Raw genomic sequence first — 16,230 nt, forward strand, 5'->3', positions numbered from 1 at the left:
TTGTGAGAGGCAGACATTGCAACCAACTTCTACGACTGAACTTTGTAGTACTTTTGTGAAAAAATATTCCTGCAGATTTCTTTGAAAAGCTGAAAGCAAGTCTTTTGAAATTAATGGAAGCTGTAATAAAGGCAAAGGTTCAGCAGACTGAACACTAAAAACTGATATTATATTTAGTTATTTGTCACTTTTTGATTAATATACATTTTCTCCTTTTTTCTCAGAGGTTGCAAAATGTGTAACTTGTACTTAATGGCTGTTTTGACTGGGAATTAAATAAATGAAGGGTGACTTCAGCAAACCACTGCAAAAAAAGATGTCAATCTCCACTTTCACACTTCCATTCCATGTCTATCCTGTGGACAATTTTGCCTATCAGAACTACTAGGCTTATACAAGCAATGAAGAGATTATGCCTTATAACTTGCGGAGGCCTCAGTGAGAGCTATTTCTGTTCCCAAAGGTCCACAGGAGTTCTGATGCAGGCAAAAAAGAACCTCCACCCCCACAGGGACACATGAAAGTTGTCCCATCTGTGATGAAGCTGTTTTCATCAGGGAAGTCAGTGAGTGACTGAAGATAAAAGAGTGGACAGTGATTAGCAGTCCTGGGCCCTGGGAATCTTCATCTTGGGATATCTCTCACAATACAACTGGGTTTGGGTTATCTACTGACCAGGGATCTTCAGCTTTTCCCCTTTTGAAGATTTTGAATTAGTAGCATTGCTCAGCTCATTCAAATGGCTAGAATGTTTCTTTCCTTGAATAGAATTTGTCAGGGGTGTTGTTTTACTCAGTTAAAGCAGTTTGATTCTGCTTGACATGATTCTGCTTGCTTATTTAACTTAAATAAGACCTGTGAAATTTTAGCCTGAAAAAAAAAACACAAACAAAATGACTTAAATTAGGACTGCCACTTTTAATGCAATTAATTAATAAAACCAAAGGTTTGATAAGTTAGTTTTGCTACAGTCATAGTCATTACTGCAATGCTATTCTCTCGCAAGTCACAGCAGCACCAGGTTCAATACAGCTTCACATAACAATCCTTTCATTGACTGCATTTACATGTGCTTAATAATCTGACAACTGAAGAAAATGAGATTTTAATTCATTAAACATATTTACATGCACTTGGGTAATCAATTAATGAGAAAACTCTGGGTCCACACGAGTCACAACTCACAGAAGAAGACGTGATGTTAACATAATGCAAAAACTGTTTCTGGGACAGCGCTCTGTTTATGCACATGCGCAGACTGAGAAAAATTAAAGAAATCAGAGTAAGAGTATGTGTGTGCTAAAAAAGCTGATTACTGAGCTAAAACCCAGCTCTTTTAATTAGATTTCTAGAAATCTGATAACGGCCTTAATCCGATCTAAGAAATCAGAGTGTGCTGTTTACATGACCACTTGAATACTCAAATTAACTAAATTATGATTGGATTACTGAGTGCATGTAAACACTTTCATTTTAGAAAAACCTTCAGTCTTACAGACTAGTGGTTCCCAAACTTTTTACAGTCCCCTACTCCCTAAGACTTAAACTTCCTGCTGCATACCTCCTCGCACTCAAATACACAATACACAAATACACATGTATTCTGCCATGAGATGAGGCATATGAAAGACATTCTTATATAGTTATAAAATCAATACATTAACATAACATCAATCCACCTTCATATATAGGTGAAATTGCTTGGAATAAAATCCCTTTACATGAAGTTACACTAAAAGTAAAGAATGTTTTTGTCCTCTCCTGTACAGTGATTATTTTGAAGATACATCTTTTTCTTTGGACAGCGACAATATCTTAGCGACTGCTACTAACTCAAGGACATGACTAACAGTGATCAAACAGTCCTTAACAGCCATTAGTAAAGGATACTCACTTCATTCAGGTACAGAGCACTGGCTGTGTTTACATGCAAAGATTTTTGCCAATCCGAATGAATACATTCCGATTACAGATTAAGACTGAGGTGTTTATATGCACACTCTATTCAACAACCTGATGAAAACCTTCCTTTATATGCTCACTACAAGTAATCCGATCCAAAATGACATGCGTGGAGTACCACTTAGTGTAAACGTTGCCATGACAGCGAGCATCACGTGAGGTCCAGTCCGAGTGAGATGAGTTTCCAGTTGGTGCGCTGGAGTTTTTAATTGCTTTAAAATGATGTCAGACTCAGGAAAACAGACTTCACATGTACTTATTAAAGAAGGCTGAGAGGAAGACGTGTCTGAGACACATAAGCTGGACGTCCCACCACCGTCTTTTAAAGATCAGAGCATAAACTTAGTCTACTCTGCAGACCAGTTTCTGCTCCGCCATGTTGAACATTATAAACTTTTGCCAGAGCTGGTTTTTCGGAGTTCTGTGCTTTTGATATGACGTGACGCACAGCTTTTTATAATGAAAGAGTAAATTACTGAACTAGAGCATAAATTTGCCATGTGCTAGAAGCTGCCTGTGTCATCCGTATCACAGCCAAACAGCCAAAAAGCAACTTAAAACGGTTGGCTAGCATGTAGTTCGGTCAGCAAGTATGCTACCTAGCAGAATAACTCATTTAAATGAAATGATCAACTAATCTAGCTGAAATTTTATCAAGTTGCACATTACATTCCTTTAAAACTTACTTAAGCTTCAACTGGATTAGCTATTACGCTAACAAGCATTGTTGCTACACTACAGACTAACCACTAGCTTCAAACTGTAATGCCTCTATCCTACATCATCACTATAGTGGAAGGAAAATGACAGAAATTGCTTGTCAGATAATGAAGACAATCAGCTAAAAGCTAAAGTTAGAAAAGTAACTACTTGTTTGATGTTTAACCCCAGTTTGTCTTCTTTTCTTTAGCTGGAAGGGTAAAAAACTTGTCTCTGGTGTCCAGTTTGGGCTGCATGAAGACAAAATCAACAACCAAGGTCAAGTAAAGAGTCAAGTCAAGAGTAACACTAATGTTAGCCCTAGTTTGATTCCCAATGTATGTCATATAGGGAAATGCATGCTGTGTGTTGTAGTGAGAGTCCATTGAACGATAACATGAAAACATTGTAATGTAGAACACTACAATGACATTGGCAAGTGTTAGGGTTAGGCCGGAATGCCTCTTTAAAGTACCCTATGTTGAATGATTCTTTAGGGAACCAAAAGGGGTTCTTCTATGGCATCACTCCAAAGACCACCTTTTTAAACTTTTAGTTTTAAGTGTGATAATGATTTATGTTGCATGTTTTTGAACGCAGTAGTCTGACATATATTTTGGTGGGATATGTAAACAGATCCATCAAGAAATAACACATATTTAACAAATTTGTGGTTTTTCTCAGTGCAGTCTGTAAGTAATTAGACACTGACATGACTTACACTGTTTTGGCTCTGTACTCAGACACACTGAAATTGAAAAGAAACAATGATTATGAAGTTAAAGTCTAGTCTGTCAGCTTTAATTTGAAGGTATGTTATCCAAAAGTAATCAGACACCTGCCTATTTGGCCAGATGTACGTTTTTGCAGCAGTAGTTCATGCTCAAGAGATCTAACAAAAGGGCTAGAGTTCAAAGAAGCAAAGACGTGTCAGAGATAGCAATGCAGGCTGTCATGAGGCTGAATAAATCACAATAAATCAATCAGAGACATCCAAAATTTAGGTGTGTCAATCCACTGTTTAGTATGTTGAAGAAGACAGAACACACAGGCGTGTGTCTACACACAGCAGTGAATGATCAAAGGATAAATGACGAAGAACTTTTCAACTGTTGATCAACAGATCAAGAACACTCAGCAGGATGTAGGCATATCATTGCTATCAAACAAAGAAAAACATCTGCCTTTTTTTTCAATGTTCATTTTCTACATCATTTAAACACATCATGATGAATGTGCCAATAGAAATGCTTTATTTGCATTAACTTGCAATAAAAAATTAAGTTTTTGTTTTCTCTTGTAAAGTTAGTGTTTTGGTAGTCTCACAAGCCATACTTTCATCTCTATAGTGCTTTTCACAACATAATGTGGCTAAGAGCCGCCTACATTGTGAGGATGAGGCCGTTTGACTGATGTACAAAAGGACTAATCACGGCCTACTGTTTCATTTTTCATCACAGTGTCCAGGGCAGGCAGCTACTGAAGACCTGAATTTAGCTGGAAAAACTAAACTTACGTAAACATGGACTTGAAGATGGTTAATCAGAATGCAACTAAAAAAACCCTGATAGTTATAGCCAGCTTTGCATGCAAAAGATCTCAGATGCTCCGTTTCCATTCGGGAGGCTGAGGCTATTTTGGAGAGACTGCTTTTGTTTTTTTTTTGTGTGTGTGTTTGTTTTTGACCAGTGGTAATATATTTCCATAAAGAAAAGATACACAAGCACGACCTCAGGAGGTTCACAACAAGACACAAAGCACTGGTAAGCCTCAAGAAAGTAAAGGCTGGGTTGCAGTTTGTGAAAAAAGTCTTAGACTTCTAGGACAAAGAGCTCTGGGACAATGTTTCTGGAAAGAGGTGAGTCTGGAGAAAACTAGACCATATCATCTGCCAAACGTGGTGGCAAGGGTGCGTACAGCTGCCAATGAAACTGTCGCTTATCTTTCCTGATAGTATGACTGCCAACAGCAGCTGGATGAATTCTGAAGTGCACCGGAGCATCTTAACTGCATGGATCCAATTCACCAATGGTGCTTCACCGATAGCAGCAAGGCAATTGCCTCAGTGTTACTGCTAAAGCATCTACGGGCTTTTCATGGCCAAAAGGTGGAGGGTTCTTGACTGGCCAAGGCAATTTATCTGAACTGAACTAAACCCCACTAGATATGCATTTCTCTCACTGAAGATAAGACAAAGTTCCTGGCAAAACAAAGAGGCACTCAAAGTAGGTATATTACGGGCATTGTTGCAAATTCAAGAGTCGATGGATGCAACATGTCCTCCCCCGCTTTTAACAATTACGCTATATCATTTTTGTGGGGTAGCAGGATGGCTGTCAAAAAAAGTACACAGCTCATTTTATAATAATATTTCCTGTTAAATCTACACCACAAGGCATCCGCATATGTAGTTCAGATCAAATTTTTGCTCCTGATTACAGGACTTGCAGGGCATCAGCAGAGAAGATAAATTTTTGGGTTACAAACCTCAAGTAGTCACTGACTAAAGAATTTTCTAACACGTTTTGAGCTCAACAGTTTTATTTGCAGTTACGCTGATGCATCCAATTACATCTGATGTCATCAAATTAGTGAGGGGGTGGTCAATGTGTAAAAAGGATAGTAATTTATATCTAGATACACACTATATGCACAAAAGTATTGGGACACCTACACATTACACCTACAGGAGCATTTTTGACATCCCTTTCTAAATCCATACATGGAGTTGGTCCCCCCTTTGCGGCTATAACAGCTTCCACTCTTCTAGATTTCTACAAAATTTTGTAGTGTGTCTGTGGGAATTTTTGCCCATTCATTCAGAAGAACATTTGTGAGGTCAGACACTGATGTTGGATTAGAGGGCCAGGTTCACAATCTCTGTTCTAGTTCATCCCAAAAGTGTTTGATGCGGTTGAGGTCAGGGCTCTGTGCAGGCCAGTCGAGTCCTTCCACACCAAACTCACCCAACTATGCCTTTACAGACCTTGCTTTGTGCACTGGGGCTCAGTCATGCTGGAACAGAAAAGGGCCTTCCACAAATTTGGAAGCATACAATTGTCCAAAATGTTTAGGTATGCTGAAGCATTAGGATTTTCCTTCACTGGAACTAAGGGGTCTAGGCCAACCCCTGGAAAACAACCCCATATCATTATCCCTCCTCCACCAAACTTTACAGTTGGCACAACGCAGTCAGGCAGAAAACGTCCTCCTGGCATTCGCCAAACCCAGACTCGTCCATCAGACTGCCAGGTAGAGAAGAGTGATTTGTCACTCCACAGAATGCGTTTCCACTGCTCCAGAGTGCAGTGGTGGTGTGCTTCACACCACTTCATCTGACACTTGGCATTGTGCTTGGAGATGTAAGGCTTGCATGCAACAGCTTGGCAATGGAATCTCATTAAATGAAGCTTCTGGTCACAGTTTTTGTGCTGATTTTAATGCCAGTGGAGGTTTGGAACTGTGCCTCAGTACTCGGTGACCCTGCTTTGTAACTTTATGTGGTCTGAGTTGATGTGGTACCTTCTACTTTTTAATAATAGCACTCACAGTTGATTGTGCGATATAGGAGGGAAGAAATTTACAGTACCGTGCACTACATTCAGTGAGCTCTTTAGAATGACCCATTTTCTCACAAATGTTTGTAAAGGCAGACTGCATGGCTAGGTGCTTGTTTTTATGCACCTGTGGTAATGGGACTGAATAAAACATCTGAATTCAATGACTAAGAGGTATGTCCCAATACTTCCGTCCATAAAGAGTATGTAAGTACATACATATATATTTGTATGTATGTATGTATATTTCCTCAAAGTTGGCATTCTGCACTTCAACCTCAGTCCTTTTTTATAATTTCAAATCCAATATTTTATCACTCTGTTTTGTACGGAGGCAAAACAACAAAAATTGTATCACTGTCCAAGTACTTATGAACCTACTTCATCATATTTAGCCTCTATCTACTCCCACTATGGCAAGATTAATGATCATGACACCACCTTCTTCAACTCAGCATAGTTTTTAATGCAAGGCCACGAATCCTGTCCATTCTCGTTTGGAGCTCATGCAGGCAAACTGGATGCACTTGACTCTGAAGACATCCCTCAGGGAGAATGTGGGTTTGAATCATTATGCTCTCTGTCTCTAGTTCTGAGTCCAGCCAACTGACGTCAATAGCTTATGATTTACCCATACTTCCCTCACATGGAGTTCTCGAAAACGGCCCCAAAAACCTAGGACCTCTTCGGTCACTTCTGCGGGTTAAGAATTGAGTGCTGTGAAAATAGACGCAAGGCTGTGAGTCGAAATGCATTTTGCTCATTCTACCAGGAACATTCAGTTCCAGCTTGGCTAGAGTCTAACCATGAGCTTGCATAGAGCAAACACTGAAATAAAACGGGAGAGAAGAAAGAAAGGCTCACTGACCAGAAAATAATGTGACACGGTGGATCACAGGGAATTCTCAGAAACGCACTTTGAGAAAATTGTAGCTTATTTGTCCGGTCACAATGAATGTAAAACATGTACTCACATATATGAAATCATGGACGATTATGTGCTCGCAGGCCTTATTTTTCGCAGCTTTATGGCCAGAAACTTTTCCTTCAGTTACATTAGCGGTTTTACATGCAAACAAAGACTGGATGTTTTTGCCGTTTCACAGTGTGTTGTTGCTCCCTGTGTTCTGTGTATAAATAGCTTCTAACAGGATCACAGAGAGAATTTAAGTGCCTCTCGCATTGTATTATTTGCGTCATGCTATCTCTCCAGCCTCTCTGCTCTGCTTCATTCGGCGCAACAAGTAACCTGCTCCATACCACACTCTCCTCAAGGAGGATCAGGCCGTTGTCATGGAAATACCTTATGCTGTTTTCTCTCCTGTTTGGAGGTCCCCAGGGTTTTGACTTACTCAAGTAAAACCTGCTGTTTTATACAGATTATTATGTGTGCTGATGAAAACGAGATGACCTTGTTGTGCAGACTAAACAAAGGCAGCCTTACTTCTCTTTTTTTTTGTATTTTTTTATTTTATTTATTTATTTATTTATTTATCTTGCTGAGTATGGTTTATTGGAGCCATTTGCTGTTGGTCTGTGGGCTGTCATGTTTGGACTGTGCTCATGATCCTGTGGGTGTAATGCATGAGATGCCTACGGCTGAATGCCGTGTCTGCTGTTTGTGACTTAACTGCTGTCTCATTTTTAATGAAAACTCCCATACTGTGAACTCTGAGTGAACTCATAGCGCTTGACAGAATTATCATAAACAACAATCAGAATTGAGAGACGTTTACCTGGTGAGCATTAATATCTGCCTACTTCAACATCAAAACACATTAATGTTTTAAACCATCGATAAATTACATGCAGGAGACGTTCTAAACCCATGTGTTGGCTAAATGTTGTGGACATCTAGTGCCCCCACCTGTCAGAACTGAGCCATTGAGGTCTTGCTTGTAAGGCAATGAAAGTAAGGGTGCTTTTATTGGATTTGAAGATTGGTACAGTTCAAGGGGAGACAGTATTGAAGCTACATAGGTAGTGAGGAAATGTAGGGGCTTTAGTTGGCTGCCACTATCCCATCCACCCAGGCGCGAAGCTCAGTGACACGGGCGTACACAGCAGGGACGGTGGTGGAACAAGTACTGCTGCCCCAGGACACAATGCCCACCAGTGTCCACACGTTACCCTTCTGGCACACCAGTGGACCACCAGAGTCACCCTGCAAAAAGAGAACAGGAAATAGAATGTGCGAGTATGAGTGAGGATCTGAATCAGTGTCTGAATTGGTTTTATTGGCCAAGTAATGTGATTTATAAAGTGTTTGGACAAACTCTGAATTGGTAGTTTAACATGTAAACTCACTGGTGGTTTTATCAAGTACACCTACCAAAGGTATTACACAAAAAAAGAGTTCTTTGCACAATATTAAAGAAAAAACACTTTTGGGGCCATAAAGAACCTTTCAGTGGATGATTCTTTAAATAACTATCTTTAGATGAACTTAAAGATGTGTGTAAATAAGATGTGTGATTGTGAAGAACCTCCTCATAACGTAAAGGTTATTTGAAGTAATAATTTATTTATTTAATCTATTTCCCAGATGTAGTCGATCAGCCAAGACAGGATTGATCTCCTATCTCCAAGAACCGCAGCCTGGCAGAAGGAAGTGCAGAGAACTTTTTATCTATCACAAAGGTGAAAACTCACATCCCACCAGCTAACAGAAGGAAAAAATCCTAACGAATATGTTTGCAGCCACAGACATAGCCAAGGCTTTGTATAAGCCACAAAAGTATCTTAAACTCAGCCTGAGCAGTTCATCAGACTGCCAATTGGCTAACAGATGAATCCAGTAATATTCAGTTGGGTTCGATTTTAAGTTGGAATATTTACTGCATGCTTCTCTGTATATCTACAGTAAATAAAGTAAAAAAGATTACCTGAATGTCTGTTATAAGCTTTGTTTGTCTGAAGTCATATTTGTAAAAAATTTATTTTTTTTGATGATAATATAATAACCTGCAATAACAGGTAAGGTAATTAACTTTTTTTTTTTTTAAATTGCAACAAGCCTAGGGTAAAGTAACTGATACAACTATTTGTATATTTGGAAAAAGGATGCATGTGGAACTTATGTGCTGTATTGTTCTGCAGGGCAAACGCTGTATTATGTATAAATTACTAATGTGTGCAAGCTGCAGCATCGCATTTCATGCAGAGGTAGTATGTGTGATATATTGGAAGAGCTGGATATTTGTGGACACTGTGTATGCATACAAGGTCTAAATTATATTGAATATAGGGCTGCATAGATCTGTGTTTGTGCATCCCTGCATTCTAGCAGTAACAGTTTTAATGGACGTGCGTAATGTATGCAGTCTGATATTGAGCAGAGATATAGTTTGGGGGAAAAGACTGTCTTTCTGTCTTTCGGTTTTTGTTTTGATTGTTTGGTATAACCCGTGAAGGAAGATTGAAAAATAAGTGAGCAGGATGCATGGGGTCAGTAACAATGGTGTCTGCTTTCCTTTTGATTCTGGGTGAAGAGTGGGTATGTGGATTGAACAATAAAGAGAGAGAGAGAGAGAACGAGAAAGAGAAAGGTAAAAGGCGAAGTCGGTTGCGGGTTTCTCACCATGCAAGAAGAAGCACCAGCAGCGCCAGCACAGATCATGATATCGGTGATGTTGCTTCCCCAGTAGTTCTTGCAATCCTCATTAGACAGCAAAGGCAGTGCGACCTGCTGCAACTTATCAGGTGTGAACAGAGCTGGAAAACAAGACAGAGACAGTAAAAGAAATGTTCCTTTCCCATACGGTGCCCAACACTGTAGAACAGCAGCGGTTCAGCATAAAAAATAAAATGTACGTATTACCCTTACTCTAAAAGTAATGTTTCAGCCAGGACATGTTTGACGTCTGAAGCTTCCTTTGTAGCTTTTGTCCTGAAGTTATGAGGCTAATATAGCTAGCATATAATGGAAGCTTATGATCACCGTATAGCACTGTGCAAACTGCATGCCTAATCATCCCACACATGACAAAGCATGCTGAGGTATGTAATCTTATTTTTTTTTTAAGTGTTTAACATACTACTGTATAATATATTACTGTTTTAGCTATGCAGCATCTTTTGTCCATTTTTATAGATAACTATATATCATACAGTGTTGAAAACCACGTAAGTAAGTCACATATTGAGATTACTTAAAGCAACACTATGTCAGATTAGGGTATTTGGAGACCTCCCCATTTGGAAATGTGTAATGTGCAATGAAAGCATGGGGGGAGAAGGGGGGCAAGGGGGTCCATGGCCACCTAGATACAATCGCTGGCCTTCCCAGTGGCCCCCCTGGGCCCTGGCATGTGCATAATATGCTTCTGTCTGTCAATAAATATTCTGAATTGGATTATATAATCAAATTATTTAAAAAAACAGACATTCAACAAAAAAACAGCTATTACTACAGCTGCCTGCTTTGTGAGTTCTCACATGGGCCTGGGCCACTGCACTGAACACGCTGCATGACGGACATGAGTCACACAATGTCACTTTCATGATTTAAAATGAAACGCAGGTCCAGCTGAAATGAGCAAATAATTGCTTGAGTATGTCCAATAAAGCTGCATAGATCTGTATCTGTGTATCCCTGTATTCTAGCAAATAACTGCTTGAGTATGTCCAATCGAGTCGCATGAATCTGTGTTTGTGTATCTCTGTATTCTAACAAATAATTGCTTGAGTATGTTCAATAGAGCTACATAGGTCTGTGTTTCTGTATCCTTGTATTCTAGCATGTAATTGCTTGAGTTTGTTCAATAGCGCCGCATGAATCTGTCTTTGTGTATCCCTGTATTCTAGCAGTAGCCATATTATTGAAAGTGCGTAATGTATGCAGTCTGATATTCAGCAGAGATATAGCAAATCATTCAACAACAACAGCTGTGTGGTAATGATGACAGAGGGTTTACAACCCAACTCGGCTGAAGGGAGAGTGATTTGCATTTTGAGGACTCCAAAAAGCCCCGTTTGGAAATACTTCGGAGCAGTGCTTAAAGGTCAGTAGATCGCAACATTGTGGAACCTCGAGATAAAGTTGTATGCATGCTATGTAAGCTACAATTAGACTACACCCACATTACCAGGTTGAAGTGGCACAAATCAGATTTTTTGCCCTAATGTGACTCTGATCTGATGTTTTCATGCAAACGTACACGCAAATCTGATCTTTTCAAATCCGACCTGAGCCACTTTGGCTACGTTCACATTACAATCCTCATTGCTCAAATCCGATTTTTTTGCTCAAATCTGATCTCTCTGAAAGGATGGTTTACACTCGTTTAGGTAAGTTATTCAAATCTGTCATTAATATAAACAAACCAGCGTCCTGAAATGACCCGCATGCACACATCCTACTCAGTAATGTCACATGAATGAATCACGTGCGTCACATGCATCATCAGCAAACCATCTAACAAGCAGAACGAGCAGAATGAGCCTCGCTGTGAAGGTAATTAACTCTACAGCTCTCAGCTGTTCATTATTAGAGCAAGATAAAGGTGAAAAGGTGAGATGTGTTGCTTTTCCACCATTTACAGGCTTTAACTTCTGTTCGGCGCTGCTGCCATGGTAACGCTGAATGATGGCGCACGTGCAATGGGAAAAAAACGCATGAATTCCCATCTGAGCATTCACATTAAGGTCGCATTGCTGTGAATTGGATACGTATCCGATCTAGGACCACTTATGAAAATGGCTCAGGTCGGATTTGAAAAGATCAGATTTGTGTGTCCACACAGCCCTGAAAACATCAGATCTGAGTCACATTAGGGCAAAAAATCAGATTTGAACCGCTTTAACCTGGTAATGTTAACGTAGCCTGAGGCTACCATTCCAGCACTAGCAACCTAAAGGCATGTCTCGAAAATATGCACCCAAATGCGTCCAATTCGGTTCCTCTTCAAATTCACGTGACCTCATAAATTATGATCGTGAATGTGCGCATTCATACAGCACTGAAAAAATGGAAAACAAAATTGGTGAAAAGTTCTTACGCCTCAATTTAAGAATCCAGCTGCCACAGTTAAAGCAGAGATTTACACTTTTCTCAGACCTTTTTCACTTTCCGTAGTTGCAGTGTTGTTGGGTGCTGATTGCCTCTCAGTAAATGCATGCCCCTGGGGACTTTTTATGGGGCTTGTGAAGGGGAACGTGAATTTGAGGTGAAACTGAATCTGATGGTTATGGTGTGCCCCCCAAAGATTTTCAGTGTATGTTTATAGAACATTTTGTAATGTCAGTTGTGCTTCAAACCCCCACTGAAAGAGCATTCAATTAGAACTCAGTAAAAACTTGGTGAAAGACGTGTCTTCTGAGGATGTGGGTGAATTACCTACTTTTGTCCTCATATCTTCATTGGTATAATTTTGGACTGCATTTGAAATCTAAACACTGAACCAGACCTTCTTTTTGAGGCTGTGCATGTGACGTTAATACGTAAAGACGTATAACATGGTTTGAAAAACTCCTGCAAAATTTGAGCCAATACCTCTGACTTTTATTATTACTAATACTATTTCAGGCTTTTACAGGGTGACTTTACCATTTACCATTTTTTCTCCATAATGCTACTTCATAATGCTACTTCAATTTTAATAAAAAAATCTTACATAGTGCAGCTTTAACAGCTTGATGTGGCTTGTGGCAAGCGTGTGATAACTGAGAAATGCATTTTACACAATATTAATTTGTGAGGTATAAGCTTTCATTACTTCTTAGCTACATTAGCCCTGTAGCTCCAGTGCTTAATCAACTCCATACATTTGGAGTAAAGGGAAAATTACATAAATATGATTTTTCACTGAATTGCTGCTTTAACCCTTAAATGCACGAGTGTTTTCTCCAACTAATTGTATGCCTTATGTTTTAAAATTTTGTCATCTACTTGAATACATTGATGAGGTGGAGGGCGAGGGGAGTCACAGGTTGTCACCAAGGCATGCATTTAAGGTTTAAAACCTCAAACTATTGAAATTCAACTAGAAGAACAAAACTGCACTTCAAATAAGGGCTCAAGGATCTGTGCATTTTTAAAAAAAAAACACCAGAAGGTGATGTCAGAAGTATCTTGGTAAATCATTGCTTAAAAACAATTACTAGCATTAGATATTCAGATATGAATATTCAGATATGACTGATATTTTAAGCCCTTATTCGATGATGTGCTTTCTGTGCTCTGGAAATGCAGAACACTTAGAATATACTCACATTTTATTTATTTTACTGTATTTGTGACCTTACAGAAAAGTTTTTTCATAATGCTAATGCAGGCAGAGCTAGTCCGAATTTATGAATAATCTATTTGTCTGCATTGTCATTCCTATATACATGAAAAATATCAGATATCAGCATTCTCCCACAATTCAAAAATTTCGGTGCATTCCTGATGTAATGTCTTGTATCTCACCAGTATAACGTGTCACGCCCCAGCCAGTGGTCACACATTTCAGGCCGGCAGCAAACACATCATTGGTTTCAGCCAAACAAACGGGGGAAACATTGGACTCAATGGAGGCAGGGGAAGCCAGCTTAATCAGGGCAATGTCATTGTTGATGGTTTTGGAGTTCCATTCGGGATGGGTGAACACCTGGGAGGGGGATTTAATCAAATTAATTTTTTGGAATTTGTCTCTCGTCTTCATATACATAAACTATATAGTACAATGTGTGTTATATTACAGTTTTCTTCTTTTATTTTTAAAATGATTCAAGAATTACTTCTTTAAGCGAATGAACATTGTTTTCCAGCATCGCCTGCTCCTTTTTGAACTGTAGATTCGTGAAGGTCTTACCTTGCTCACTTTCAGAGTCTGGATGTTCTCTCCACTCTTGGCTTTATTATGCTCTCCGAGGATCACACGATGGCTAGTTCTGCAATGTTACCATATGGTTAAAGTTAACCATGCATGGATTGTGATGCATTGTTCTCAGCCCATTGTTTTCCGTATAATAAATATGTATGGAATGTACCTGACATCGCAGTGAGCTGCAGTCACGACCCAGTTTTCATTGATCAGGGAGCCACCGCAGAAGTGCCAGCCAAATATGTCCTGTAAATAACATAAAAAATGAACCATTAGTTGGGAGAAATTGCTAGAAGTATTTGAATCTGTGCACAGAAATGACATCCCGTCTAGAAAAACCAGCATAGATCAGCATGCTAGCATCACCCCCAAAACCAGCATATGTTGTGTTTTGGCCAGCACCACACCAGCACTAAACCAGCATAAACCAGCTAAGACCAGTATGGAATCCATGCTGGTCTGTGCTGTTTTTTCAGCAGGGACTGTGTTAGCTATGCTGTGTGATAACCGCAGCTAAAGGCGAGTAGTATCATTTTTGCTTACTTGAGTAATTGTTTAAGTGCAGTAATTAACCCAATGATTAGTTTAGTTTATTCCACAAAATATGCAGTTATGAACATTTGACTCGGCTTGCACAATGCTAACATTACAATGAGTTTGAGTGCAAAAGTGAGTTATGATGGCATCAGAATTAAATCAGTGTTAGCGTATTGGCAGGTCAAAGCTTAATAACAATCATTAGCATCAGACAGATGCTTAGACATGCTTGATATCTCAGGCCCTTATTTGATGACATGTTTGTTGTGCTAAAGCTGCGTACCTGTAGAGAGACCTGCCACGGCCATGAGTGGGGCACTGCCTCCTCACCGTTAACAATACGAGCATAGCCTGTCACCACGGGGGGGATGTCAGGGACGCCGCAGCCTAGATAGATAGATAGATAGATAGATAGATAGATAGATAGATAGATAGATTTGTATGATTTTAGCACTGTAGCGCTCACTGCTTTTGAAAAAGACTTGGCTTTTGCACAATTCATGCTGCTTTATTATCCAGCTGTAGTCAGCCACAGCTATGCCATATATAGCTTACATCTTACTATCTTAGCTCTCACCCAGATAGAATTTCTTTGCTCTAAAAATGTTCTGAGAATACTATGCACATGTTCTATTAATGTTTTCAGCGGGAAGGTTTTTTTTGGTTCCCAGAATGTTCTTCTTAAAACAATGTAAAGACCATTTATCAGTGTATTCATTAAACAACACATGAGAAGCATAGGCTTGTGATCTTTTTTTAGTTTATTAATTTGTATAATTTACAGTGATTCCTCATTGGCATCTGCAACGGATAGCCAGTGGCACCCGCTGCTCAGGTGTGGCACTAACCAAACGCCAGTGGCACCTGCCACTCAGGAGTGGCACTAACCAAATGACAAACGCCCCTCAGGAGTGGCACTAGCCCTCGGTGTCTGCCACTCAGGAGTGGCACTAACCAAACGGCAACCGCTGCTCAGGAGTGGCACTAACCAAACAGCAACCGCCACTCAGGAGTGGCACTAACCAAACAGCAACCGCCACTCAGGAGTGGCACTAACCAAATGCCAGTGGGATATTGCCAGTTTTTTAGCCATTTTCTATGTAAAAGAGTAATAATAACAAGAAAACTGCAACATCATTGTATAACAAGTCAATCAGCAAGTGCTAACAGGTTTTACTCACTTTCAGTTTACATCTTCATGCTACTTCATTCATTCTTTTCTGTGAAACACTTGATGAAAATGAACTAATCCAGCCTTCCAGTGGCATTCTTCATTAGAAAGCAACCACTTTTTTTTCAGAGAAAAATCACTCACCGTACGCTGCACTGACCAAGGCAAGGCAAGATACCAACCACAGGAAAGCCATTTCTGTGAATCTGACAACACTGTGCGCAGCAGTAGCCTTATTTAACCCCTCTTCCTGACCTCAGTCTTACCAATGAGCTGCTCAAAACCCAACACGTCAAAATTTCCATTCCAGCACGGGCTGTTTGTCACCTGTAGCTAGTCTGCCAGTTCTCACCTTTTTACTCGAGCGATGTCCTTTTTACGTCTGCTATCACACACTGACCTTCACAGAAAGTACAGTGAGTAATACATTATTAAAAATATAGAAAATTTGTGAAATGTGCAGTACGGTTTTTCAATCATTATTTTATTGAGGATG

At 39.7% G+C, this 16,230-nt stretch overlaps 1 protein-coding gene across 1 annotated transcript; it reads right to left on the reverse strand.

The window, feature by feature from the left end:
• Positions 1-8,114: 8,114 nt before the first annotated feature.
• On the reverse strand, positions 8,115-16,030 carry zgc:112160 (serine protease). The gene is made up of 7 exons (XM_036584157.1): positions 15,879-16,030; positions 14,847-14,950; positions 14,193-14,272; positions 14,015-14,093; positions 13,630-13,810; positions 9,799-9,932; positions 8,115-8,382 (listed from the first exon to the last, which is right to left on the reverse strand). Exons 1-7 carry the CDS (start codon positions 15,928-15,930, stop codon positions 8,221-8,223), a joined length of 792 nt encoding a protein of 263 aa, XP_036440050.1. The 5' UTR covers positions 15,931-16,030; the 3' UTR covers positions 8,115-8,220.
• Positions 16,031-16,230: the final 200 nt, after the last annotated feature.

Source organism: Colossoma macropomum, unplaced genomic scaffold, assembly GCF_904425465.1.
Source record: "Colossoma macropomum unplaced genomic scaffold, Colossoma_macropomum, whole genome shotgun sequence".
In the NCBI taxonomy this organism is placed as follows: Eukaryota; Metazoa; Chordata; class Actinopteri; order Characiformes; family Serrasalmidae; genus Colossoma; species Colossoma macropomum.

Excerpts from the sequence above, each read along its gene's own strand:
- zgc:112160 (XM_036584157.1), bottom strand. The coding sequence starts at position 15,930 with ATGGCTTTCCTGTGGTTGGTATCTTGCCTTGCCTTGGTCAGTGCAGCG. Across the intron at positions 14,951-15,878 it reads CTTGGTCAGTGCAGCGTACG|GCTGCGGCGTCCCTGACATC; the intron begins GTGAGTGATTTT and ends CTATCTATCTAG. Across the intron at positions 14,273-14,846 it reads CGTGGCAGGTCTCTCTACAG|GACATATTTGGCTGGCACTT; the intron begins GTACGCAGCTTT and ends TGTTATTTACAG.